This window comes from Panicum virgatum, chromosome 9K (assembly GCF_016808335.1).
Source record: "Panicum virgatum strain AP13 chromosome 9K, P.virgatum_v5, whole genome shotgun sequence".
In the NCBI taxonomy this organism is placed as follows: domain Eukaryota; kingdom Viridiplantae; phylum Streptophyta; class Magnoliopsida; order Poales; family Poaceae; genus Panicum; species Panicum virgatum.
In genome coordinates this window covers 48,509,228-48,533,392 of record NC_053144.1, presented here as the reverse complement: position 1 = coordinate 48,533,392, position 24,165 = coordinate 48,509,228, and the positions used below count along the sequence as shown (strand labels likewise).

General features: G+C 47.5%; 2 protein-coding genes and 1 long non-coding RNA gene across 4 annotated transcripts; 1 reads left to right on the top strand and 2 right to left on the bottom strand.

The window, feature by feature from the left end:
- The first annotated feature begins 789 nt into the window (after positions 1-789).
- On the top strand, positions 790-9,918 carry LOC120651875 (lysine-specific histone demethylase 1 homolog 3-like). Its single transcript, XM_039929519.1, has 10 exons — positions 790-966; positions 1,080-1,191; positions 1,329-2,992; positions 3,111-3,252; positions 3,650-5,947; positions 6,043-6,136; positions 6,646-7,124; positions 7,954-8,622; positions 8,878-8,952; positions 9,190-9,918. The coding sequence occupies exons 3-10, from the start codon at positions 1,503-1,505 to the stop codon at positions 9,256-9,258; spliced, it is 5,316 nt and encodes a 1,771-aa protein (XP_039785453.1). The 5' UTR covers positions 790-966; positions 1,080-1,191; positions 1,329-1,502; the 3' UTR covers positions 9,259-9,918.
- Positions 9,919-11,301: 1,383 nt separating this feature from the next.
- LOC120651876 lies at positions 11,302-13,784 on the bottom strand. 2 transcript variants are annotated; one of them, XR_005666344.1, is made up of 3 exons: positions 13,541-13,784; positions 11,862-12,114; positions 11,302-11,754 (listed from the first exon to the last, which is right to left on the bottom strand). It is a non-coding gene; the product is annotated as an uncharacterized LOC120651876 (long non-coding RNA). The 2 variants fall into 2 exon arrangements; XR_005666343.1 differs by having other exon boundaries at positions 11,302-11,534.
- A 4,450-nt stretch (positions 13,785-18,234) lies between these two features.
- On the bottom strand, positions 18,235-21,639 carry LOC120651874 (probable lysophospholipase BODYGUARD 1). The gene is made up of 4 exons (XM_039929518.1): positions 20,850-21,639; positions 20,432-20,769; positions 20,100-20,299; positions 18,235-18,946 (listed from the first exon to the last, which is right to left on the bottom strand). Exons 1-4 carry the CDS (start codon positions 21,418-21,420, stop codon positions 18,625-18,627), a joined length of 1,431 nt encoding a protein of 476 aa, XP_039785452.1. The 5' UTR covers positions 21,421-21,639; the 3' UTR covers positions 18,235-18,624.
- Between the last annotated feature and the right edge of the window lie 2,526 nt (positions 21,640-24,165).

Genomic DNA, 24,165 nt, shown 5'->3' with positions numbered 1-24,165 from the left:
TTAAAGTTAGTTAGATTAGCACTCATTCTCTTGCAATTTTATCCGATTTTTGGTAAGTGTCGATATACCATTTTTCGGTTGCTTTCAACGTACCATTTATGACTATTGCTTAGGACATTTGTATTTTATAACTTAGTGTACGTTTACTATGAAATTTAACAAACTTTAGCTACTAACTTTTTCTACTTGCCACCTACACTGATGTCGTCACTAGATTGCTCGTTTATTTATCTTTTTGTCGTTTACGCATGTCTTTTTGGTGAGCATTAAATTTTTCCGTGATACTATAAAACCCCAATCAACTTGTTTTATAAGTTAGTGTATGTTGGTTATTGGATTAACATATTTAACCACTAGCTGTTACACTTATCACCCGTCTTTTCCCGCGCTTTACTACATGCCCATGCAAAACTAGTTAAACACGCTCAATCAACATCTTCCACCGAAATATTATTCTAAGCAATCTTAGACGACACTCTTCACAAGGAAAAAAGATATCCTTGTAACATTTGAAACATGATGCTAATATTTTTTTTTTGAATTTTCACACATGAATTACCATACACTTAGAAAATGATTTTCTAGTAGAAATACACGTGCCAGTAATAATTTTTTTTCAAGCCATGTCTAGAAATTTCTATACGATTCCAATACATACAAAATCAGACACATGTTTCATTTGAACGTTGGTAGAATTTATAGAAAACAGCTAATGTTTGCACACAGAATTGGTGAAAAACCAAAACAGCCAGCCCAGCATAAAACCGTATTAATCCCCCCTCTCCTCCCGACTCACACCCCGCCTCCGTCCCCGTCCCCGTCCCCTCTCCGAGCAAAAAACATCCGGCCCTCCCCGTCGCGGCCGACCTCGCCTGCGCCGCCGCCGCAGCTGCCTCGCCCGGTGCCCGCACGAATCTTTCTGCCGGTGGGGTGGAATAGGACCTTACCGACCCGCCGAAACCCCGTGTATGTGCCTCCCAGCCCTAGACGTCGCACGAGGCTTTAGCTTCCTGCGGCGCGTCGCCGAGCACAACGCCGCCGGGCGCTTACTCTATCGTTTTCTCTGTCTCTCTGCGCAGGATTTTCCTCCCACCTCTCTTCCTCCGCTACCACTGCTGCAGGGCTGGTTCTCTCTCGTAGTGTGGGGTGGAGATCCATCAGGGCGAGGGAACTGATTTCCTTCTGGTTTTGGTGAGTAATCCCTTCTTGTCTCGATGAATTCCTCTGGTCTAAGGGTTTTTTTTTTGTGTTCTCCATTGAGCTGGTTTTTGATTTGCTTGCCCCCTGATGCCCTACTTACACAATCCATCAATCCATGGTTCGATTAGGTTTTTCATCTCGGTATTAGTTGACAAGATAGCACCTGCTCATACCTGTTTATGGTGAGGGTGTGGTCAGTTTTCCAAGAATTTTGGGGGTTCAACTGAACCCCCATGACCCAAGTGAAGTCCTCTCCTTGTGGAGCTCGTGGTGGCTGAGGGGAGGGTGTGTGGCCAGGGGACATGGATGATACCTTGGCTATCATAAGGAAGAAGTTGAAGCAGAGGAAGGGCAAGGATGGTAATGATTTCGGTGCAGTGGCTGAGTGTGGAGCTGAGGTGCAAATATTGGTTCAACAGGAAGATGTGCAGGGTGGTGTTCATACAGGTAATGATGTTGAGGAGAGCAATCTGAGTGTCGTAAAATTGGGGGATGTTGAAATTGCTGGGGATGGCGCTCAGCATGTGGATGATGTGGGGTTGGAAGACTCATTGTCCGTGCTGTTTACGAGATCTGGTCGGAAGTCTCGGCAGGTCTCAGAGAAGGAGGCAGAAGGTGTTGAAGTTTCTTGTCAACATGACAACGAAGGTCTTGACAAGGGATCTGCTTTGGTTCCAGATATAGTTTCCAAGGGCACTAAAAGGAGAAGGCGACGCACAAAGGAGGAGATGAAGAATGCTGCTGTGCAGGATCGGAAAGCCTCATTACCCCGAAAGGCAAAGGCCAAGGCAAATGGTAGCAAGTCTACTGGACACAATACGGTTGGTCCTCACCAAACATTGGGAGCATTATCTTCTGTTTCTCCTGACCTGGAAGATAAGTCTCTTATGAAAGAGAAGGCTGCAGATGATGGATTATGCCACCGATCATTAGGAGAAACGCTTCTGCAAGATGCGGAAGCCAGCAAAGTACTGAAGGATGGATCTAGGAACCCTTCCAATGGGGCTACTCATCACGTTGAAATCTCAGCTTGGGCAAGCAATCACCCTGGGTTGAAACCTTCTTCAGGAAAGCTTGCTGAAAAAACATCTTGCACTGCCGCGAACACAATCAATGTTGGTGTTTCTGATGCACACACATGTTCTCAAACACTAGGGAAGGACAGCAGTGATGATGTGGATTGTTCTCAAGGCAAGTCACCAACATCAATCATAAGAAGGAAAACTGGTCTAAAACCGAAACCGGTACCCCGGAAACCTGTTCGACGAAAAGAGGCATTATCATCTGTTGATGCTGATAGTAAACCAGCTGAAACAACAGAAAGTATTGAACCAAATGCAGCTGTTCTTACAGAGCGAAATTTCGGTGAGCTGGCTGTTTTGGGGTCCAACGATTCCTGTTCTTCGCATGACATGCCAGCACCTGCAAATGATGTGGATATGACTGATGTGGAAGTGCCCTTGGATTATGAAGGCACGGATAACACATCAAAGGTGAAACGTGTTACACGAAGTTCCAAAAAACGCAAACATGGTGACATGGCATATGAGGGTGATGTTGATTGGGAAACTCTAATGCAAGAGCAGGGGCTGTTCTCGAACCCCTCAGCTGGCTTTGCGGACCAATCAGTAAAATCAAAAGATAAAATTAAAACCTCAAAGGGTGGAGGTGATAATGGTGTTGCTGCAGTACGTGCTGGCCTGAAGGCAAAGGCTGTTACACCAATTGAGAAGATAAAGTTCAAGGAAGTCTTGAAGCACAAGGGCGGCCTTCAGGAGTACCTAGAGTGCAGGTAGGTTATACTTTTGTGCTATTTGCACCCTGATTTTCTTTTTACCATCTTAATATCAAATTTTGGTGGAATTAACCCTGCATCATTGTTTTTCTGTCTGTTTCTTTTTGCATTCCAGGAATATGATACTAAGTCGCTGGAGCAAGGATGTTAAACATTTATTGAATCTTGCAGAATTTGGTGTTTCCGTCTTTCCTTTGAAAGATGAGTTGCCACGTCAAGCACTTATTCGTGATGTGTATTTGTTCTTAGACCAAAATGTAAGTTGAGTCACCGTTACTCTTTGGTCAGGCTTCATAACACAGGTTTCATTACTTTCCAAAATATGGCCTTACCAGATTAAGCTGTCAACTTCCACCTAGGATAGCTGCACCTATCCGACCTCTTTTGATGACTTGCTCAATGACCTTCTGAACCATTGAACACTCCTTTTCCTTTTACTTTATTCGAGAACGTGCCTGAGCATGTGTTTCATTAAGAGGAAAGCAATAAGTTTACTACAACGCCACACGCCGGGTAGCTCCAAACCAAAAACAACTATCACACTTGAGCATTCATTTCCTTTACACGCAATCAGCTTGTTCTTTTAGTCAGTATGTTTTTCTTAATTGCAAAAGAGTACCTGAATGATAACACACCATACTTCATGAATTTCAGGGCTACATAAATGCTGGAATTGCATCGGATAAGGTGGCAAAAGAGCACGGCACTCCTTCTGAAGTTGTGGAAGTACCCAAGCTAAATGAATCACATAAAATTGAATCAGTAAGCATTCAAGATGATATTGTCTCTGTACCACTCCAGAACGGGGATTTTGAGTATGGCACAGGCATTGAATGCTGCAGAACTGAATGTGTTAAAAATACCGAGTGTTCTTTAGTAGAAGCATCAAATGACAAGGATTGTCCCGCTGTTGACTGTGATGCTTTGGAGTTGCTACCTCACTTGAAGTCTGAAGAACAGCCAACTGAAGAAAAGAATCTCGGTGTATCAACTGAAGGTAGAGATGCATCATTGCCATCCAGCAATTTGGATATACAAGGCAGGTCATATCTGGACACTTCTGTTGGAAAAGTTGAAGTCTCTCACCAACCAGAAGCATCAGAAATTGAAACTTGTGGAAACAACCATCAAAGTGATACGGTTGAACCAGGTGCATATCGCAAAAGGATAATCATTGTGGGAGCTGGCCCTGCTGGTTTAACTGCGGCTCGCCATTTGCAACGCCAAGGTTTTTCGATCACTGTTCTTGAGGCACGAGATAGGATTGGTGGTCGTGTTTATACAGATCGCACGTCACTTTCGGTTCCTGTAGATTTGGGTGCTAGCATTATTACAGGAGTGGAGGCTGATATAGCTACTGAAAGACGAGCTGATCCATCCTCTTTGATCTGTTCTCAGCTTGGTCTTGAACTTATTATGTTGAATAGTGCTTGCCCTCTGTATGATGTAGTAACTGGTAACAAGGTTCCTGATGCACTGGATAACGAATTAGAAGCCGAATATAATGGCCTTTGTGAGGAGATGGCACTGCTGTTTGCGCAAAATGGTGACAGTGCAGTTGGTTTATCCCTTGAGGATGGTCTGGAGTATGCTCTTAGGAAGCATCGTGCAGCTGATGATCACTTGAAAAGTTTTACAAATGATGGAGCTATAGACATTTCCAAAAGTGCTTCAACAGAAAAGGAGATAGCTCATTGTGGGAAGAATGATAAGGTCGATGTCCTCAGTCCTCTTGAGAGAAGGGTTATGAACTGGCACTTTGCACATTTAGAGTATGGTTGTGCTGCAACGCTAAAATCTGTATCCCTTCCATACTGGAACCAGGATGATGTATATGGAGGATTCGGTGGTCCTCATTGCATGATAAAAGGCGGCTATGACAATGTTCTGTGCAGCCTTGCAAAAGGACTTGATATTAGGTTAAATCATGTTGTAACTGAAGTACTGTATGGATCTGATGAGTTGGGGGCTAGCTTTAAGGATGGGAAACATGTCAAGGTTTCCACCTCAAATGGCAACGAATTTATTGGAGATGCTGTGTTAATCACTGTTCCTCTTGGTTGCTTGAAAGCACAGACAATTAAATTTACGCCCTCCTTGCCAGATTGGAAACTATCTTCTATAAACAAGCTTGGGTTTGGTGTTCTAAACAAAATAGTGTTGGAGTTCCCTGAGGTATTTTGGGATGATAGTGTGGATTACTTTGGTGCAACTGCAGAAGAAACAGATTTAAGAGGACAGTGCTTTATGTTTTGGAACCTCAGAAAGACTGTTGGGGCACCAGTTCTGATAGCTTTACTTGTTGGGAAGGCTGCTATAGATGGGCAAAGCATCAGTTCTGATGTTCATGTTAACAATGCTATGGTGGTTCTCCGAAAGCTCTTTAGGGATGCTTCTGTACCTGATCCAGTTGCATCTGTTGTGACAAATTGGGGCCTTGATCCCTTTAGTAGAGGTGCTTACTCTTATGTTGCAGTTGGAGCATCAGGGCGAGATTATGACATTCTCGGAAGGCCAGTTGCAAATTGTTTATTTTTTGCTGGTGAGGCAACATGCAAAGAGCATCCAGATACTGTTGGTGGTGCAATTTTGAGTGGTTTGCGAGAAGCTGTTCGCATCATTGACCTAGTAAACACCAGAAATGACTATATAGCTGAGGTAGAAGCTCTACAAACTTACCAAATGCAGTCAGACAGTGAAAGAAATGAAGTTAGAGACATGTCAAATAGACTTGAAGCATATGAACTTTCTACTGCTCTAAGTAAAACCTCATCTGATTTGACGTATCCAATTGTTAGCAAGGAATCTTTACTGCAAGAAATGTTCTTCAGTGCAAAGACAACATCAGGGCGCCTACATTTGGCTAAGGAGTTATTGAAGCTTCCTACAGATGTTCTTAAATCATTTGCTGGGTCTAAAGAAGGACTAAGCAAACTGAACTCTTGGATACTTGTAAGTTGGTTAACGAGTTATTTCTTTAAGCAATTATAGTACCAGTACTTTTCCTATATTAAAAAATCTTCATGTTTGCAATCTAAATTTGGCAGGATTCACTTGGGAAAAATGCTACTCAACTACTGCGGCACTGTGTTCGCTTGCTTGTGCTTGTTTCCACTGATCTGGTAGCTGTGCGCTTGTCAGGTATATACAAAGTTCCAGATCCCTTTAAATTCAATGATCTAATTTACCTTGTGAATCCTGCCAAGCTTATTGGGTTATTACATTCGTATTCTTAAGAATTTACCTTGCCAGTTTAGCAAACCCCCTTCCTATTTTAATTTATATAATGGTTGTTCCTTCATTTGGTTGATGAAAAGGAAAACAAATAATCAAATACCTATTACTATATATGTGCACTACTGAATTGATCTGTCTGCTGTAGTTATTGGGTTATTACATTCTTATTCTTAGGAATTTAATTTACCTTGCCAGTTTAGCAAACCCCTTCCTGTTTTACTTTTATATAATGGTTGTTCATTCACTAGGTTGATGAAAAGGAAAACAAATAAGCAAATACCTATTACTATATGTGTGCACTACTGAATTGATCTCTGTCTGTTGTAGTTAGTGCGCCTATAGATGCTTGTATAAATTATTTGCTATTGCAGCCTGGTGACAAAACCTGATTCTTCTCTTTAAACTTCATGCAGGAATTGGGAGGACTGTTAAAGAAAAGGTTTGTGTGCACACAAGCCGAGATATTCGTGCTATAGCTCGTCAATTGGTCAGTGTTTGGATTGAAGTTTTTCGTAAAGAAAAGGCCAGCAATGGTGGACTCAAATTGCTGCGTCGAACACCGTCAATTGAATTGAGTAAGGATTTGCAATCAGGAAAGCCTGGCTTACGTGTACCAAATGAATCTTCGGACAATAATAAAGTAGCTTCCCAGCGCCAGCGTGCAAGATTCACAAGTAGTCACTCACCACCAAAGGCAAGCAAGAACTTTGAGAACAAGGAAAGAAAATTGGAAACTGGGACTGTTGGAAGGTCCGATGACAACTCGTTTTCCCAAAAGCAACAACATTGTAATGAATCTAAGGTGGAGCATGGCATTCCTATGTCTGAGGAAGAAGCTGCTGCAATTGCTGCTGCTGAGGCTGCTCGAGCTGCTGCCATAGCAGCTGCACAGGTCTGTGACTAAAGTTTTCTTTTGATCAACTTTTTTCTTCCCCCAATTAGCTATGTTTTAATCTTCACCATTGAGCATCCTGATCAGCTCTCATATGATTGTTATTCACAAAAAACTGAGAAAGCTTGTTATATGCCTCTCTATATTGTCATAATTTCATTACCTGGCACTGCAGATTTGGAAATTTTGTGCTACTTTAAGCTTTTTCATCTATTGCAAAATCTGCACATAATTTTTCTAGTTTAAGCTTTATTTCTTTTATTGCAAAATCTAGGGCATATATTTTTCTGCAAACTATAGTTGTGAATGCAAAATATCAAGACATTTTCAATTTTTTCCTTATCTATAACCTGTTGCTCTTCTTTCTTTTTATTTATCACTGAGTGAAGTTTTTCTTTGCGGTACTTCCAAGAAGCCTATGGTCCTTTCCATGTTTTCGTTAAAAATTGATGACCTTATTTTGTGCACGTATTTGGGACATACCTTGTATTGTGCAATGCTTAGAGCAAAACTACTTGCCACTGATCACGTGTGATCGAACATCTGATGGAAACTTTAAAAATCGAAACGTGGAATCTTAGGCTTAGAATTTTCAAACTTGTAAACAGTTTTGACTCTGACTTTAGATTAAACAAAAAATAGAAATTTGATAAAATTTAAGGCAGCCAATTGCCAATTATGGTAATTAAGGCTCCAATTAGAATCAGAGTGGTAGATGAAATATTCTAGTTGGTGATGTTAGTCCAAAATAAATAAACTTTTGCGGTGTTCTAAAAAAATGAAAATTGTCCAACTCCTTACTCATGTATGTTTTTTGTGTGTTTCATAGGCATATGCATCTGTAGAGGCAGAGATAAATGTGCCTCGTGAGCTTCCAAAGATACCGTCATTTCATACTTTTGCGATGCGTGATCACCATTTGGATGAATCTGATACAAGAAAAAAAGCACTGAAGGATAATTTTGGGAGACTTGAGTGCATATCAGAAAATGGTTCCAAGAATGGCAAAGCTAAGAACTCACCTGACAATGCTAACTGCGCTGATGTGGACAGCTTGAAAATGTCTGGTGATAATGGCACACAGAGGAGCCACTCAAACGAGAAATCTTGCCTGGCAAATACTAGGCATCATTCTACAGACATTGGTATTTTAGACGGTCGGGCATGGGTGGATACTGATACAATCTGCATTGATGGTGTGAAGGATCCTCTAGCCATAGAGAGGTGGCAAGCACAGGCAATGGAAGCTGATAAAGAGTTTTACAGTCGGATACGCATACCTGACGAAGAAGATTCAACTAGTCAGAAGCAGGCATGCCGTAGCTCTGCCTCACAGGGTGCCGACAGCAAACCTGCATCTGAACGGCAATCAAGAGGCGTGGAGCATATAAAACAGGGTCTTGTGAATTTCATAGCCTCGCTGCTGATGCCATTATACAGAGGAAAAAAGATTGATCGCGAGGGGTACAAAACAATCATGCGGAAAGCTGTTAACAAGGTATTATATCCTGTATCTTTTTATTGGATTATCAACTTGAAAATGTAACTTCATACTCTGTTTTGCAGTTGTTTTATGGTAGTTAGTTCATACTTTAAAATGTTTATTTTCCATGTAGAGCTGCATATGTTGCTCGTTTTTCTTATCATGTTATTTCCATCATCCTTCTGTGATATATTTACTGTTGCCTGGTGAATTAGGTCATTAATATTATAGTAACGAGACTCACAGTGTCTCTGTTTCTCTGCCCAACAGATAATCGAGACATGCTCGGAAGGAGAGAAATTGATGACCACTCATGAGTTTCTTGATGTTAAAAGGAAAAATAAGGTGCAGCAATGTTCACTTCTTACCCAAGTTTTATACTTTTTTCCAGACCCTACCTTATAATACTGCATAGCTCTCAACCAAACCAATGATGTTATTATTCTGTTGATTTCTATCTGATGGCTTGGGATTCTGACGGCAGGAGCCATTCTACGCCTTAATAGTCTCATCTGATAATTCTTTTACTTAATTGGAATAATGTTATGTGTTTTAACTCACGGTTGTTTACCATCAATGCAGATTGAATCCTTTGTGGACAAGATGCTTGACAGGCATTTGCATGTGGTTAACAAACCTGCCAAACCATAAGGTTCACATTCGCAGTGGTGTTGTGTGCAAAGGAAGCTCTTTTAAAACACCAAGCTCTCACTCAGTGATCGTGCTCCAATCCAAATGAACTAAGACCTCAGCTCGGAAATTGGCATGGTTCACCAGTGCTGCCAACAAGATCAGCAGGGTACCTAATACCCAGACTATCAGGGTGGCCCAGAAAAGCATTGACCAGATCAGCACATTTACTTTTGTATTTAGTTAGGCATCTTTCCATTATCGTAGCTATAGGTCAGCCAAAGGCTTAGACCTCTGTGCACTCGACAAGCATGTTGTGCATGCAGTAGCTTGGATGCCAAGTTGAGTTTCTGTGGCTTGATGAAGTGGCATATAGAGATCTAGGATTCAGCGTGGTCTCATATGCAATGTGGGCTCTTGTGCCTTACATGGCGGTAGTTCAGTCCACCCTAGCAGATTAATCCTGTTCGTTGTTCAGAGTTAACTTACACCAAAGTAGATCCTCTTCTTCTCTATTTGTTGTACAGTTCTTTTGCAGTTTCTAACAGGGTTTAACTTATAGTTGGTCGGGTTAGAAAGGCTGCATTGGCAGAGAAGGTTGAGCTTTGCAGCCCTTTGTATATCCTTCGCTGCTTATAATGTGGCTCATTGATGATTATTGAATGCTAAATGATTGCAAAAAAAAAAAGATGCCCCCCCCCCCCCCCAAGTTCTCTGGTTGATTTTTGCCCTTCTCCATATGTTTGTATGTTTCCGTATGATGATTGTATGACTCAAGGGGGATACACTGCCATGGTGTTCCAACATATTTGGTGGATTCCTTAATATTGTGAGCCATATGTTTCTATTCTTCTGTATTCTTTGCCTGGAGCTCACGATAGAGCATTACTATCTCCTCTCTTGAATATCATATGTGCAACAAGGCTCGGTACTTCAGATCTGCAAGTTCAGGATGTTTACAATACCATGCAGCAGGTTTAAGTAACTACATGAGCTTTTTGTTTTAACTTCTAACTACATATTTGTTTGTATGTTTATCAATATAAGCTATGCCAGTGTGTTTCCATACCATTCTTTAAAGTTTTGACGTTTTCCTTAAACTTTCTGTTCCCCTCGTGTATCTGATATACTAATTACTTGTCTCCGGTTTCAGATCCGGTATCTGGGTTTTGTCCAGTGAATTTTCACTTGTAATTATTCTGCAGGTAGATGTTTCATTTCTCTTCTTGTATTATTCTTTGTTACTGTGGTAACTTCTGCCTTTTCCCGTGCATCCTGTGTGCTCTTCACTGATTAAATACCTGGTGGGACTAGAGATATCCAGGAGATGCCTTCAACAGGGCTTCATTTCACTCCACTCCTTGCATAGATGCATAGGAGTCCAGGTATACCTTCCAAGCACCAGGTCCAATCCAAATGATTTTTCCTTCTGTAACTGATATCATTGCCGTCTGAACTATTGTGCAGGATGCAAAATCAATCCATGACTGGTTTGGCATGTATAGTAGGTGCTGCAAGTGGCATGAACGGATCTCAATTTTGACCATCCCCAATTCCCAACAAGCCTAGCCGAGCTGAGGCATGGCTACAGCATTGCTTGTTTGTTTCTTGCGCTGGCCTGCTTTGTCCAGGCAGTTCTTGAATAGCAGGGAGGAACCCTAGATCGCACACGTGGCCACCGTCCAGTGCCGTGGTCCGCTGCTTGCTTGGGGTGGTGGGCACGGGAGGATTGATGGAACGCCTCAAATGGGCAGCACTTGTATTGAACTAGAATCTTTGGCGCAGCTTTGCTGCGCCGTACTGAGGTTGGCCAGTGTGTGGTCATGTTATCATGGAACATGCAATTGAATTGTGCACTGTGTATTTAGTTGATATATTCAAGTGGATCGGCAGTTACTAATGAGCATCTTTTTTAAGATGATCTTTTCAGCATTCTCAAGAGTACTAAAAAAGTATTTTACAGCAAAAATTCCACCTTTTTTTGAGACATTGCTGATATCAGTTCCAGAAACGGTAGGATTGGCAATATGTAATATTTATAATAAAAGGGTGAGGATCTTCTGCTCTGACTATTGTTCTTAGAGCTGTTATATACAACAAAAGATAGTTTCTGTCCAAAAGCGAGAACAGATGAGGTGGAAACTGATCCTCTAGGGAGTATTTATAACAAAAGATCCACCTTTTTTTCACATTGTTGATATTAGTTCCAGCTCGTCTAACCATTCTTCTCAGAGGCGTCATATACAACAAAAGATAGTTTCTATTTGTTCATATGTAGACATAGCTGGTGCTAGCTCCTGTTCAAAAGCAATCCACTTGATATGTAGTTTTTACATTGTGAAGCATTTTTAAAAAATGAATTAAAGTCAATCTCATGTTTTGAATCTAGAACAGGTTGTTGATAAAGATAAAATATGGTGCTAGAAACATAGTTTCGAACTAATGAATAAAATACATGGCAACAACAAGATTGAATTGAATGAACATCTTGAAGGGAGAATCATAGATTGAGATAGCCTGTGATGAAATAATTAAATTTTTGTTTAATAAAATTGTGATATCTTTCATATACTAGTAATAATATGTAGCATAGATTGTGGACAGGTTAGTGAATGTGTGCATACCTTACTGGTTGATCTTCCCTTATGAGCGTGTTGTTTTAGTTTGTTTCAAAGGGGTATTGTCAATTTGTCATCATCGCTACTACCATTCGAGTCCTATGTGTAAGCAAGCAAACAATAAGTGATACATGGCACGATATTTTGTATAGTTCATTGTATAGAAACAACTTAGGACAAAGATATATATTGTACATGCTGATTATTGTCGAAGTCTTTAAAATTCCTTTTGTTTGTATTGTCATTCTCAGCCCATGTTCTGAAAATGAATGTAAGATTCAAAGTTATAAGAATTGTAATTGTTTCAGATAAGTGCCAACATTAATTTTGGGTTAACTGTGGTCATCTTAACAGCATCGGTACAGATTTATCTTTAGCATAATGCACATATACTTTGTGATGCGAACTGTTTCGGGTTTGACAGGAAGATTTATAGGTAGATTTTACAATCTGCAGGAACAATAATCACTGGAGAGGCCAAGAAGACGACCATTGCTCAAAAGAGTATTTTTGGAGTATAAGATGTATTAATCTGTCCTATTATATAAGTTGAGTGACCACATTTTGTTATAGCAATGGACTAACATTGAGCCATATAACATGTGAAACTTGTGGCGCCGGCTCCTGTTCCCCACTCCTTCCTCATGGACAACACAACAAGGTCTGTGCATTTATGCAGAGTCTATGACTAAAGAAGGCAATCCTTGTGTGCTTTTCTCATGTAAAATTACACACTTCTGTAACTTTGTGTCAACAAATTAGAAGTCCTTAAAATCTCTGCGGTGATCATTTATTGAACGATTATAACACATTCCGTTTTATCTGTAAGAGAGCATATAGACTTATTTACCTGCTTGATTTGACATCTCTGTTTATATTATCTTTTATTTATCAGGAGCTGTGCTATATGCAGTTGAAAATGTTGCTGCTGTTTTTAGCCTGAAGCTGGACACTGGGCATAAACTTAGGCTACTACTGGGCAGTTCTCTTTTTTAGATTGTAGTTAATTAATTTGAGTTGCGATAATGCCACACTTCTGAAAGAATTGTGGTACTGGCTCATATCCTAATTCAGTGTTTGTGCACACAAAAATCTGCAGAGAATGTCAAGTTAATCAGTATAGCTCAACGTGATCAGTCCTTTTGCTGCATAGTGGTGAATTGGTGACCATTCCATGGCATTCAGCCCATACAAGAAAAGTACACGACTGAAATTGGATATGGATAGTATAAATAAATTATATTAGACTAAGTACGGAATAATCAATGCACAGAATCGGATTGCTTCATTATTGTAAATGGAACAGTCTAGCATGCCTTAATGCAAAGGAAATTCAGTTCAGTATCCGACAAACTTAATGAAGTTCGAGATGCTGGGAGCTGAAATATAATGGTAGATGTGGCAAGGCTACAAACTCGCTCTGTCCTATTCCAAATTTTAATTGACCTTAATGTAATGCAATCCTCAGACAAGCATTCCAACAAACACCTACGTGACACTGTGTGCAGATTGCCTGTAGAATTAGCATATAGTATCTGTGAATCGTTGATTGGCTTACCCGTAGGAATATAGGGAATAGCTCTACCAGGAACATATCAGGAAGATCGCGCATAAACCTTTACATGCTGAAAAAAAATACTAGCCATTGTAATAGTTGAAAAAAATCAAGCGAGCAGTGTGCTGACCTTAACGAAATGCCAAGGAGCTCTTGCGATCCCCAGCACTGGAGCCACCGTGATCGTCTCCAACCTGAAGCATTTAGTCAAACAGATTGTGTGCATCCCAAGATTCAAAACTGAGCACCAGCAAGATGATCTCCCCCTCTCCGGTGGCATGTGGATCCGGCGCCCGGCAGTCGCGAGCGCCAGTCGTTGGCGGCCGCCGAGGGCGGCGGCCGCTAGCTGGGGTCGCCAGGTAGCGCGGGCGCGGCGCGGCGTGGTGCGGCCAGCCCATCTGGCGTGTGGTCGGCGCGGCCAGCCCCGGTGGCGTGGGCGACGCAGCCCGCACCAGCGCCGGTGTGGCGCAGCGTGGCCAGGAGCAGGAGCACGCCGAGCCCCGGTGGCGTGGGCGGCGCAGCCCGCACCAGCGCCGGCGTGGCGCAGCGTGGCCAGGAGCAGGAGGCACGCCGAGCGGAGGCGCGGGGATTGACCGGAGCGAGCGCGCGGAGGAGGGTCGCCGCAGGTGCTGCGAGGCGGGCGGGCGGTGTGGCGCGGTCTATGGCCGGCGGCCGGAGCGGTCGCTAGCTGGGGGTAGGCGTCGCGCGCTCTTGGGAGCCGGCGCCCGGCAGTTGCAAGCGACAGTAGTTGGCGGCCGCCGAGGGCGGCGGCCGCTGGCTGGGGGCGGAGGCCGAGGGCGGCTGCCGCTCGCCGGGGGCCGGGGATGAGAGCAGTGGGCGCTTCCTGACCGGCCGGGGTTGGGTGCTGGCCTGGGCGGCGACCGCGAAGTGCAAGAAGACGCTGGAAGCCCGTCGGCGCCCGGCTCGCGCGAGCTGTTAGGGGGGGGGGAGCAGAGGGCGGCGGGGAGAAAGCTCCGCCCGCCGCTTGAGGACGAGATCCGCCTCACCGCGGCGATGCGGGACTGAGGCGGCGGAGGTGCGGGACCGGGGGGCGGGGCGGCGGCCGTGTCGAGGACTGCGGGTTAATTTCACTAAAGTTCGAGGCCGTTCGAGAAAATTTTTGGAAAACAGACGATCTGGACCGTTCGCGAGCCCGATCCGATGGATGGGAATTGCAGGCGACGTGGCCGCGCTGGCTGGGCTTCTTTTGGTGCGCGAATCATATTAAGAGATGAGCAGGCTTCATCTCACTGTAGCACGTTAGAGATCTTGCATGGCTGCCAGCTTTGACCACTGATTACACTGTAAATTAAGTTGGTGGAGACAGTGCCATTACGAAGTGTGATAGATCGGAGATTTGTTTGCTGTTTGGGCCGTGTTGATCGTAACAGTAAAAATTTCGCGAAAAGATAATCTTGTATGCATGGAGTACTAAATGTAGTCTATTTGTAAAACTTTTTTTTAGAGATGGATGCAAATTTGCGAGCCGAATCTAATGAACATAATTAATACATGATTAGATACAGTAATGCTACAGTGACCATACTCTAATCTTCATCAAATTATGCGGTCAAAGACCTCATTAGGTACAATATTGCTACAGTGCCTATGATTGCGGAGATGTTTTTATAATTAGACTTAATTTAATACCTCTAATTAGTGATCAAAGTTGTAAAAAATTTCCATCAAATTTTTTACAACCCTAACCAAACACAGCTTAGAATAAGCCGTTCTGTTGAGCAGGCAGAGGCAGCTGTAAACTGCAATAACTCTGCGCAAGTACAGCAAGCTGCGGCCCAGTTGGGATACTGTGTACCGTTTATCTTTATCGACTTGTCGTCCTTCTGTGGCAGCTCCTTATGATCTCCGTAAAGATTGGGAAAGTCGGGTGAACAGTTGATGGGGAGGAGTTGGACAAATGGACAGAGCGCATGTGTATTGATTTTGCTATGCCGTATATTTTTTGGGAGCACCTTGGCTCCATTCATAATTTTATATGTAGTTATGCACCATTTATGGGAACCACTGAGGCGACAATGCATTTCTAAGACACGGTAAATCACTCCGTTCGTCAGCCAGGTTCAGCTCTAGCCCAACAGTATTTTCCAATTACACCACTCCAGTCACCAGCTCCAGCCAGCCCAACAATATTTTTCTCTCACACCGTTCCAGCTCCAGCCTGACGAGGGTACAGCAAGGTATGGCGTTCTTACCTTTGCTCTGAATCTCTGCAGGTTGACGCGGAAACTCTCCCGAAATCCAGGTTTGAGTTGGACCGACCACTGGCACTGGCAGCCACGACATGAAAATAAAGTGAGTGTTCAATCTCCCTATGGGCTATGGTTCCTTGGATCCCTTTTCATCGAGTAGGTTCTTCGGTAGGATGGTGGGCAGCAGGGGAAGCATCGAACATGCAAGAGATCAGAAATTCGTCTTCAGTTCTTCTAGTTCTATTTCAGCGATTCTAGTGCTTGCATCTCCTAGCGCCAGCGCCCCGGTCAGGCGTCTCCATCCCCCTTCAGGCTAGGGGACATCGCAGGAGCAGGATCCCACGGGCCCAATGCTCTTCCGCTGATCCCACTGAAGCTGAGGGATGGTGCGCACGCCCACTCCGGTCTTCCCCAACCGCTCGCAAGCATTCTTCTAGCGCCAAAAGCTTAAAAAAGCCAGGCCACCCCATCTGGGGGCCGGTCGCAAAAAGGCAATGGAAACATTACAAGATTTAGGCAATGCTGGAAGAAAGAGTCGGAAGGCTGGAGAAGAAGGGAAATCCCACGACCCCTATTTATAGCTGTGCCGGGCACAAAGCTTCGAGCTTTCCGAAGAGCGGAGGCTTGTATCGCCCGTGACAAAGCGGCGCTCCACGAGCAAAGGATGTCCTCGGTCCCTGCGCCGAGACACGACCGAACGAAATAAAGCGGAGCTGAGTCCCTGGATGCTAAGCGGTGCAGCATCGGCCCTGGCCGGATGCCCTCGAACGGCGCGCCGTAAAGCAACCAGGAACGCTGGGGCCAAGGCCCTACAGACGGGACAGCACGATGGGAGCACCAGCTGCCAAGCAGCGGGTGCCACCGTCGCCCTGGCCCCCCTCAGTGCGCGGACACGTCTTGTCCTTCAAACAAACAAACAAAGAGGCGCGCACCTCGAAGTACACCCCCCACGGGCGTACTATCCCGACCGGCGTGTTGTCGCACCCGCCGGGCCCGCGCTCAGGCGCGCCCAGCAGGTGCGCGACTTTGACTAAACACGTCGAGAGAGAAACCGCCGAATTACCCTTAGGACGAATCCCATGACTCGACCAAAGCCTCGGGGGCTACTGTCGGGTGCCACAATTAGGGACACCCTAATTGGAGTACTAAAACCACTTTCGAAAACACAAACACATGTTAAGGCAACTGGGCCCACAAAGGCCCCCGGCCTCCTTCCAAATCTGGAAGAGAGGAAAGGACTCAAAGAAGCCCAGCATGTGGCCCGTTCGCACCCCTCTCAGGCCCACCGAACAATCTCCGCCCCGCTCGAGGGTAGCGAATCTACCCTCGGGCGGGTCACTCATCTCCGCCTCGCTCGAGGGCTCCCCTCGGACCCTCGACCGCGCAATCGCATTTCCGCCTCGCTCGAGGACAGCGGACCTGCCCTCGAGCGGGTGGCCAGTCTCCGCCTCGCTCGAGGACAGCGGACCTGCCCTCGAGCGGGTGGCCAATCTCCGCCTCGCTCGAGGCCATCTCTCGGCACAAGGGACAAGTGGCCCCGCCGCCCAACCGACCGCCGTACAAAGGCATTAAAGGTCAGCTACTCCGCCACGGCTCAAAGGACGGGCGGCGTCAGACTGCCGCTCCCGCAGTGGATGTGACCGGCGTCCCGTCCACTGACCCCGGGCACCGCTCTGCCACCCCAGCCGCTATAGCAGCACTGTGGAGCATTCAACGCGGTACAAGACAAGTTGGCGCCGCCCCCGTTACTGTCACGCCGACATCAACCATCCGAACACACCTCCCCCTGGGGAGGGGATCTGGCGATGTCACGTGCCCTTCCGGGAGGGGCACTCCGCATGCGCGGACGGTCCCGGACCTCCCTCTTGTGGGGTCCGGGACTTCCACGCGCCCCCGGACCTTCTAGTGCGCACGCTCGCACCCCGACCAGGGGGTCCGGGACCGTCCCACGCCATTACTACCGCTGGGACTCTGCAGGACGGCCGCCGCCATCTCCACGAGACCAAGGACGGAGCCCAGGATGACGGCGACGTGCGTCGCCTTCCCACAGTACACTTCCTACAGTGCTCGACCACTGTACCCGCGATTCAGGGGAAAACGACGACTTCCGCGCCCCTACACTCATGTACGCCGCCCCTCCTTACAACTATAAAAGGAGAGGGTGGGCTTCCTTTTGGAGGGGCTGATCGACTCTCTCCAATCAAAGGTTGGAAGTAAGTTCTCTGAACTCCCCTTCAGAGGACTCTCAGCACGACTGGGCACTCATCTCAACCAACTCCACCTCTAGCAGAGACTTGGGAGCTTCTCTCCCTCTCTCGCCTCGCTTGTGTCCCCTACTGCGAGCACTTCGGGTGCAAGATAATACAGTGCCCTCGCACACCCCCTTTGCTGGACGTACGGCCCCGCGGCCGGAACCAGGATAAAACCGTGCGTTACTGTGATTGCCTCTTGCATCATCATCTGAGACGAGGAAACACGCAGCATTTACTAGTTGGGATTCAGGCCCCACGGGTCGGAACGCCGACAATTATATTTTCATTGTCGATTACAATACTAATAATGCTTTATCTCATGAAGCACAGGAACGTACGGCGAAGAGAACCAGCGGGGCGAAGGTGCAAGCTCAACAAATTGGATCATGTCGCATTCTGTTCATGGATTACAGCCGAAACAAGTCGTCATTTATCATAATTATACACAGCACCAGGCAAGAATTTTTCTCAGCCTTCAATATGAAAACTTGAGAACGAGAAGAAAATACAATGGGGGAGGAAAAGAAAGGAAAAAGGTAAAATGTAATTAGGTAAACTTCACAATTCTCTCGAGCCCTTCTGCCCTTACACTTCCTGTCGCCTCCATCCAGAAACCTTGTTGCTAGTTTGCAGCCATGCCATGGTTCTTCCAAGACTGCCCCTTTTGCTAACCTGATTCTGAGGTGCGTTCTTAACACTCCCTGTGATTGTTTCATCCTTCCTATAAACTTGAATTTACCCAGCAATAATCCTCACCGTCTCCTGTCCCAGATCTCCTCGAGCTCCCTGGCCAGGTCCTTCTGCCGGCCGACGACGATGGTGACGTGGTCCTTGCCGTCGATGACCCTGACCTGGGCGCGCGGGACCTTGGCCTTCACCGCGTGGCTGCACTGCACGGGGAGGAGCTCGTCGTCCCCGCCGTGGTAGACGGTGACGTCGCAGGTGAGCTGGTCCCGGACGACCTCCAGGCACTTGTCGATCTTGCCGGCGCTGCCGCAGATGATGTTGTGGAGGGTGTGCCACGACGCGATGTGGGTGTGGCAGAAGAAGCCGTCCATCAGGTAGGTCCGGACCCTGCCCGTCGCAGCACGACGAACGGTTGGTTATTAGCAAAAACAAAAAATTATAAACCGTCCCTCCCAAAACAGACCCTGCCTAGCTTGTTTTGTACAGTATCAAATTATTGTTGATGCGCCCCGCTGGCTGCTGCATCATATGAACATGCAGAAAGATGAATAACTGTGTACACCCCTTTGGGGGTACCCTTCACCAAATCTTGGAACCTAGGGTGTCGGAAAAGTTGATGGAAATTTCCTTTTCTTCTGATGCTGCTAAATGGGCAAGCTTATCCTGCTAACAAGAACGAGTGGCTACACACAATAACTTTAGGCATTAATGCCATGGCGCACCCTTCTCACGAAAGGCATCTATTGTTCGTCTGCATTCACTCTGTTCGCTTCATCTTCACTGCATCCAGCTAATAATATTTCTCTCTCACACAAAACCAGCACCAGCCAACCAGCACCAGACAGCAGTACTTTTCTCTCACAGAAAATCAATACCAGCCACCTACACCAGCCAGCCGAACACAATGATTGAAACGAACGGCTTGCTCTGTTTTCCTTTCTTCTTTGAAAATTTTAGTGGGATCGGCCGAGTAGCTGGGGGTTGGTCAGTTGGGCAAGTGTAGCACTGCAGCTTGAGTGCCTGGCCACCCGGCAGTGGACCGGCGGATGGGCGCCGGCCGCTGCACCGAGCACCCCAGCGGCTGACCCAGGTCAACTCATTCCTATGCCCCCTATTAAACTCTCCTACATTGATCACATCGTCGCAGTGCGATGCAGGCCGGGCCCCACCCGGCGCTCCTAAATGCTGGAGTACCAAGAGAGTGGAGTGGAGTACGAGTACCCTGTGTCGAGATCCTATCCTATCGATGCGATGCGATGCGATGAGATCCTATCCCCGTTGGTTTTCTGCAAATCCAACCAACCAATGGAAGAAGATGGCCAACCGGCGTACCACAAACCAGTCCGCAAAACCCTTGGGTGGAGGATGCAAGGAAATGTTGTTGAGCCGGTCGCTGACCTAATTTCACCAATTTCCGTGGCCGTTCTTCGTTTCTACTGAAGAATGGAAAAAGGTTTGTTGCCCCAAAAGGTCTTTTCTTTCCCAGCAGGAGGAGAAGAAAGGAGGAGGAAGTACAGTGGATTGACAATTGGTAACCTACCTGTAGAGGGTGAAGACGCGGAAGGCGAGCTCCCAGAGGCGGTGGTGCTTGCAGAGCACGATGCTGACGGTGCGGCTGAGGTGCTCGTACCAGCACGCCACCGAGGCGCCGAACGCGATCGGCGGCCACACCCGCCGCGGCGCCACCGTCCGGAGCACGTACTGCGTCCCCACCTCGCCGCGCGGCACCGGGAAGTAAGGCTGCGCGCGACGCGATCATATCAGTGACCGCTATATATATATAGGAAAATTCCTATATATATACACATAATATATATATAATATATATAATATGTGCGAGCTGATCGAGCGAGCGCGAGGTAGCGGACGTACCGGCGCGACGAGGGTGAGCGACCTGACCGCGGCGGGGTACTTGACGGCGAGCGCGAGCGCGAGGATGGAGCCGAGCGAGTGCGCGACGATGTGGAAGGAGCGCACCCCGTGGCGCTCGATGACGGAGCGCTCGATCATCTCCACGTGCTCCCGCAGCGTGTAGAGCGAGTCCGCAGGCTTGGGGCTGCGCCCGAACCCGAGCAGGTCCACGGCGAACAGCCGCCGCCGGGACCGCGCCGCGGGGCTCACGTGCGGGAGCACCGTCTCCGTCCAGAACCCCGACGACGAGATGAACCCGTGGATGAACAGCACGTCCTCCTCCGGCGCCGCGCCGCCGCCTGCATTTATTATTATTTGATTTGTTCAGAAACAAACGGAACGACGGTGACAGGAACAAGATCGGCGACGCCGTACGTACCTGCACCTTGCGGCGGCGCCTCGACGTGGACGAAGAGGCGGCCCGTGTCCGCGGGGTTGCAGTTGGCGCAGTGGCAGTCGGACCACCGCGGCGACGGGTACGGGCGGTGCTTGCCGCCGGCGCCGGCGCCGATCTTGCCCCGCAGCATCTGCACGATGGCGGAGTGCACGGCGACCCCCGCCGCCGGGCGCCGCGGGGAGGCGCCGGACACCGCCGCGGACGCCGACGCCGACGCGGACGCCGCCGCGCAGGCGAGCACGGAGGGGCGCGCGTATAGCGTGTCGGAGATGTCCTCGAGGTGCAGCCTGGTGGACGACAGCATGCTTACCACCTTGGAGCCGCCGCGCTCAGACACGACGATCTTGCCCGTGGCCCCCGCGGCCGCCGACGCCGGGGACGAGCGCGAGCAGTAGCAGGGCCTCCACGCGCCCTCCGCCACGTAGTCCGCCACCTTGTACACGACGCAGAGCAGCACCTCCAGCGCGTCCAGCAGCACGAACACCACCAGGCTCACGGCCTCGTTCGCCGCGCGCCCGGCCGACGCCAATGCCGACCGCGCCGCGGCGCCCATCTGATCCCCCGCGACGCCGGCGCCGGGACGAGGGAAGAGCCTCTGGCTGGCAGGGCGTGGAGGGGGAGGAGGGCAGCGGCTCAGAAGGAGTCTGGACGCGGGAAGGTGGTGGTGGTGGTGGTAAAGAAGGCGAGGCGAGACGGCGAGTGAGTGAATTGATGGTGCTCTCTCGCATTAAACCGCAGGGGTTGGTGGTAGTTGAACTGACACGGCCAACTCTGGGGCGCCGGCCGGACCAGGCAGCCCAGGTAAGCTCAGCGCCTGCACCTGTCCGAGGCCATTCATAGGTAGACGACCAGACGGTTCACGGGAGGCGAATCGGTTTATTCTCCGCCGGTCTAATTTCGACCGATTCGATAGTATTACGTACGTGAGAGAATAAGGTCCTGTTTAGCTGTTTACACGCAAAAATACCATAAACACATTATTTTATAACGGAATCTTGCTAATTTGAAGTACTAAATGAAGTCTATTTACAAAACTTTTTGCATGAATGGGCTGTAAATCGCGAGACGAATCTAATGAGCCTAATTAATCCATGATTTGCAACAGTGACGCTACAGTAACCATCCGCTAATTATTGATTAAATATGAATTAATTAGCATCATTAGATTCGTCTCGCAATTTACAACTCATCTATGCAAAAAATTTTACAAATAGACTTCATTTAGTACTTCAAATGACCAAGATTCATTTGCAATTTTTTTTTGCAAAATGAATTAAACAGACCCTAAGTTGAAATAAAAAACATACAAGCCGAATAGAGGGGTTCTATGGAGTATAGTAAAAAGAACTGGAGGTGAGATAAAAAGAACTGGAGGTGAGATCAGAGAGCAGTGTTTCACCCATGGAGGCCACTCGCCACTGCTAAAAAAATTTCTCTTTTAGTAGCACTAGCTTCCCCTTCTCCCCTTGAAATTGGAGTCCAGGTCCAGGTGACAGCGAAAGCACAAGCTGCCACAATTTTCTAGCCATCGGTAGCGTCGCCATTGACGCGCCTTGTGCGCCCCGGGAACGGCGGTCTCAAGGCGCAGGAACAGCGGCATCTGTGCAGGTTCCCCGCGGGACAGGACTCTTTCAAAGGTAGAGTATGTTAGACGATGATCTGTAAACCTTAAATAGTAAGTTTAACGGTGAATGTATAGTAAAACAATTAATGAAAAATAAATAAAAAAGATAAGAAGAATCCTTCCACCCTGATCGGGTGTGGAAACTGACCTAAAGGATGTCGGTTCTCCGATGGGCAACGGGCCTATAAATACAGGGGTTGAAACCCCGTTCAGCTTGCCCGATCGGCTGCCCATTGCCACCACCGGCGAAGCTCCACTGGCATGCCCAAACACTCAAATACAAAGGCTAAGAACAAGAGAAGAAATTGAGATGGAAGGTCTAAGTCCGTGTTTAGATGTTTTGCAAAAAAAATTTGCGATGGAATCTTACGAATTTGAAGTACTAAATGAAGTCTATTTACAAAACTTTTTCACAGATGGGTTGTAAAATCGCGAGATGAATCTAATGATGCTAATTAATCCATAATTAATTAATAATTAGCGGATGGTTACTGTAGCATCAATGTTGCACATCATGGATTAAGTAGGCTCATTAGATTCGTCTCGCGATTTACAGCCCATCTATGCAAAAAGTTTTGTAAATAGACTTCATTTTGTATTCCATGCATGTGTCGAAACATTCGATGTGATGTTTTTTTTTTGCGTTTGCGGGATTTATGGGGTGGGAACTAAACAGGGCCTAAAAGACCAAGGTATGATCCAACCGATCCTTAATTGTGGTTCTATTTGAGCTAGAGATCCTAAGAAACCCTAACAATGGCATCAAGAGCGAGGCTAGTATCAAATTGGAACCCTGAGCACTTAAATCATGCAAGTTCATGCCCCTGTAAAGTTCAATTAAGCCAAAATCAAGTCCATATCTTGCAGCCCGAAACCCTAACCCTAGCCAACACCCCAAATCCCCACTGCCGAAACCCTAACCCTAGAAAAATCTTCAAAACTAGGAAACCCTAACCCTAAGATCTTAAGAAGAGGTCGGGGGCTTACCTGAAGGGCCGGCGTCGCCATGGCCGCCGCCATGGCCGTCACTGATGGTGAGCGCGTGCTCGGGACTTGGTCCCGAGCGGCCTCGCGGCCCACCGCACCGGCGGCGCCGACCCCTCGAGCACACCATGAGGCCAAGGTGACCGGCCGCTCGCTGGATCCGCTGACCGCCGTCGCCGCCACTCCAGATCTAGGCGCGGTCGGCGGGTGCCTTAGGGCACCGACGAGCGCTGCTCGACGGAGCTGCGCGCACGCGTTCGCGGCGCGCACCTCCAGCGAGCGGAGCTCGGCGGCGCCGTGGCCTCCCTCCGCCCCGGCGAGGCGCTCCGGGCCGCTCGCCGCCGTCGCTCTTGCTTCGCTCGCTCGGGTCGCCGGGGTGAAGAGAGAGAAGGGGAGGAGAAAAATGAAGTTAGGGTTAAGGGGGGCGCGGCCGACCGCTTTTTTTATACGGCGGGGGGAGCGGCCCAGGCCGTCGGATCTAATCCGACGGCTCGCACGCGTGGCCGTGGCTCGAGCCGGCAGGAAGCCGGTGGGTGCGGCGAATTCTCGGCCCAGGCCCAGGTTTTTGGGCCTGGGGTCCGGGAAGGGGGAGGCGGTGGCCAAAGTGGACCGGGCCAAAAACGGCCTGGGCCGGAATTGAGTGATGGGCCGAATTTAATTGGTATTTTCTCTGGAAATTAAAAATATATA

Excerpts from the sequence above, each read along its gene's own strand:
- LOC120651874 (XM_039929518.1), bottom strand. The coding sequence starts at position 21,420 with ATGGGCGCCGCGGCGCGGTCGGCATTGGCGTCGGCCGGGCGCGCGGCG. Across the intron at positions 20,770-20,849 it reads GGCGCCGCCGCAAGGTGCAG|GCGGCGGCGCGGCGCCGGAG; the intron begins GTACGTACGGCG and ends TAATAAATGCAG. Across the intron at positions 18,947-20,099 it reads CGCGTCTTCACCCTCTACAG|GGTCCGGACCTACCTGATGG; the intron begins GTAGGTTACCAA and ends TGCGACGGGCAG.
- LOC120651875 (XM_039929519.1), top strand. The coding sequence starts at position 1,503 with ATGGATGATACCTTGGCTATCATAAGGAAGAAGTTGAAGCAGAGGAAG. Across the intron at positions 8,623-8,877 it reads TGCGGAAAGCTGTTAACAAG|ATAATCGAGACATGCTCGGA; the intron begins GTATTATATCCT and ends TCTGCCCAACAG. Across the intron at positions 8,953-9,189 it reads ATGTTAAAAGGAAAAATAAG|ATTGAATCCTTTGTGGACAA; the intron begins GTGCAGCAATGT and ends CCATCAATGCAG.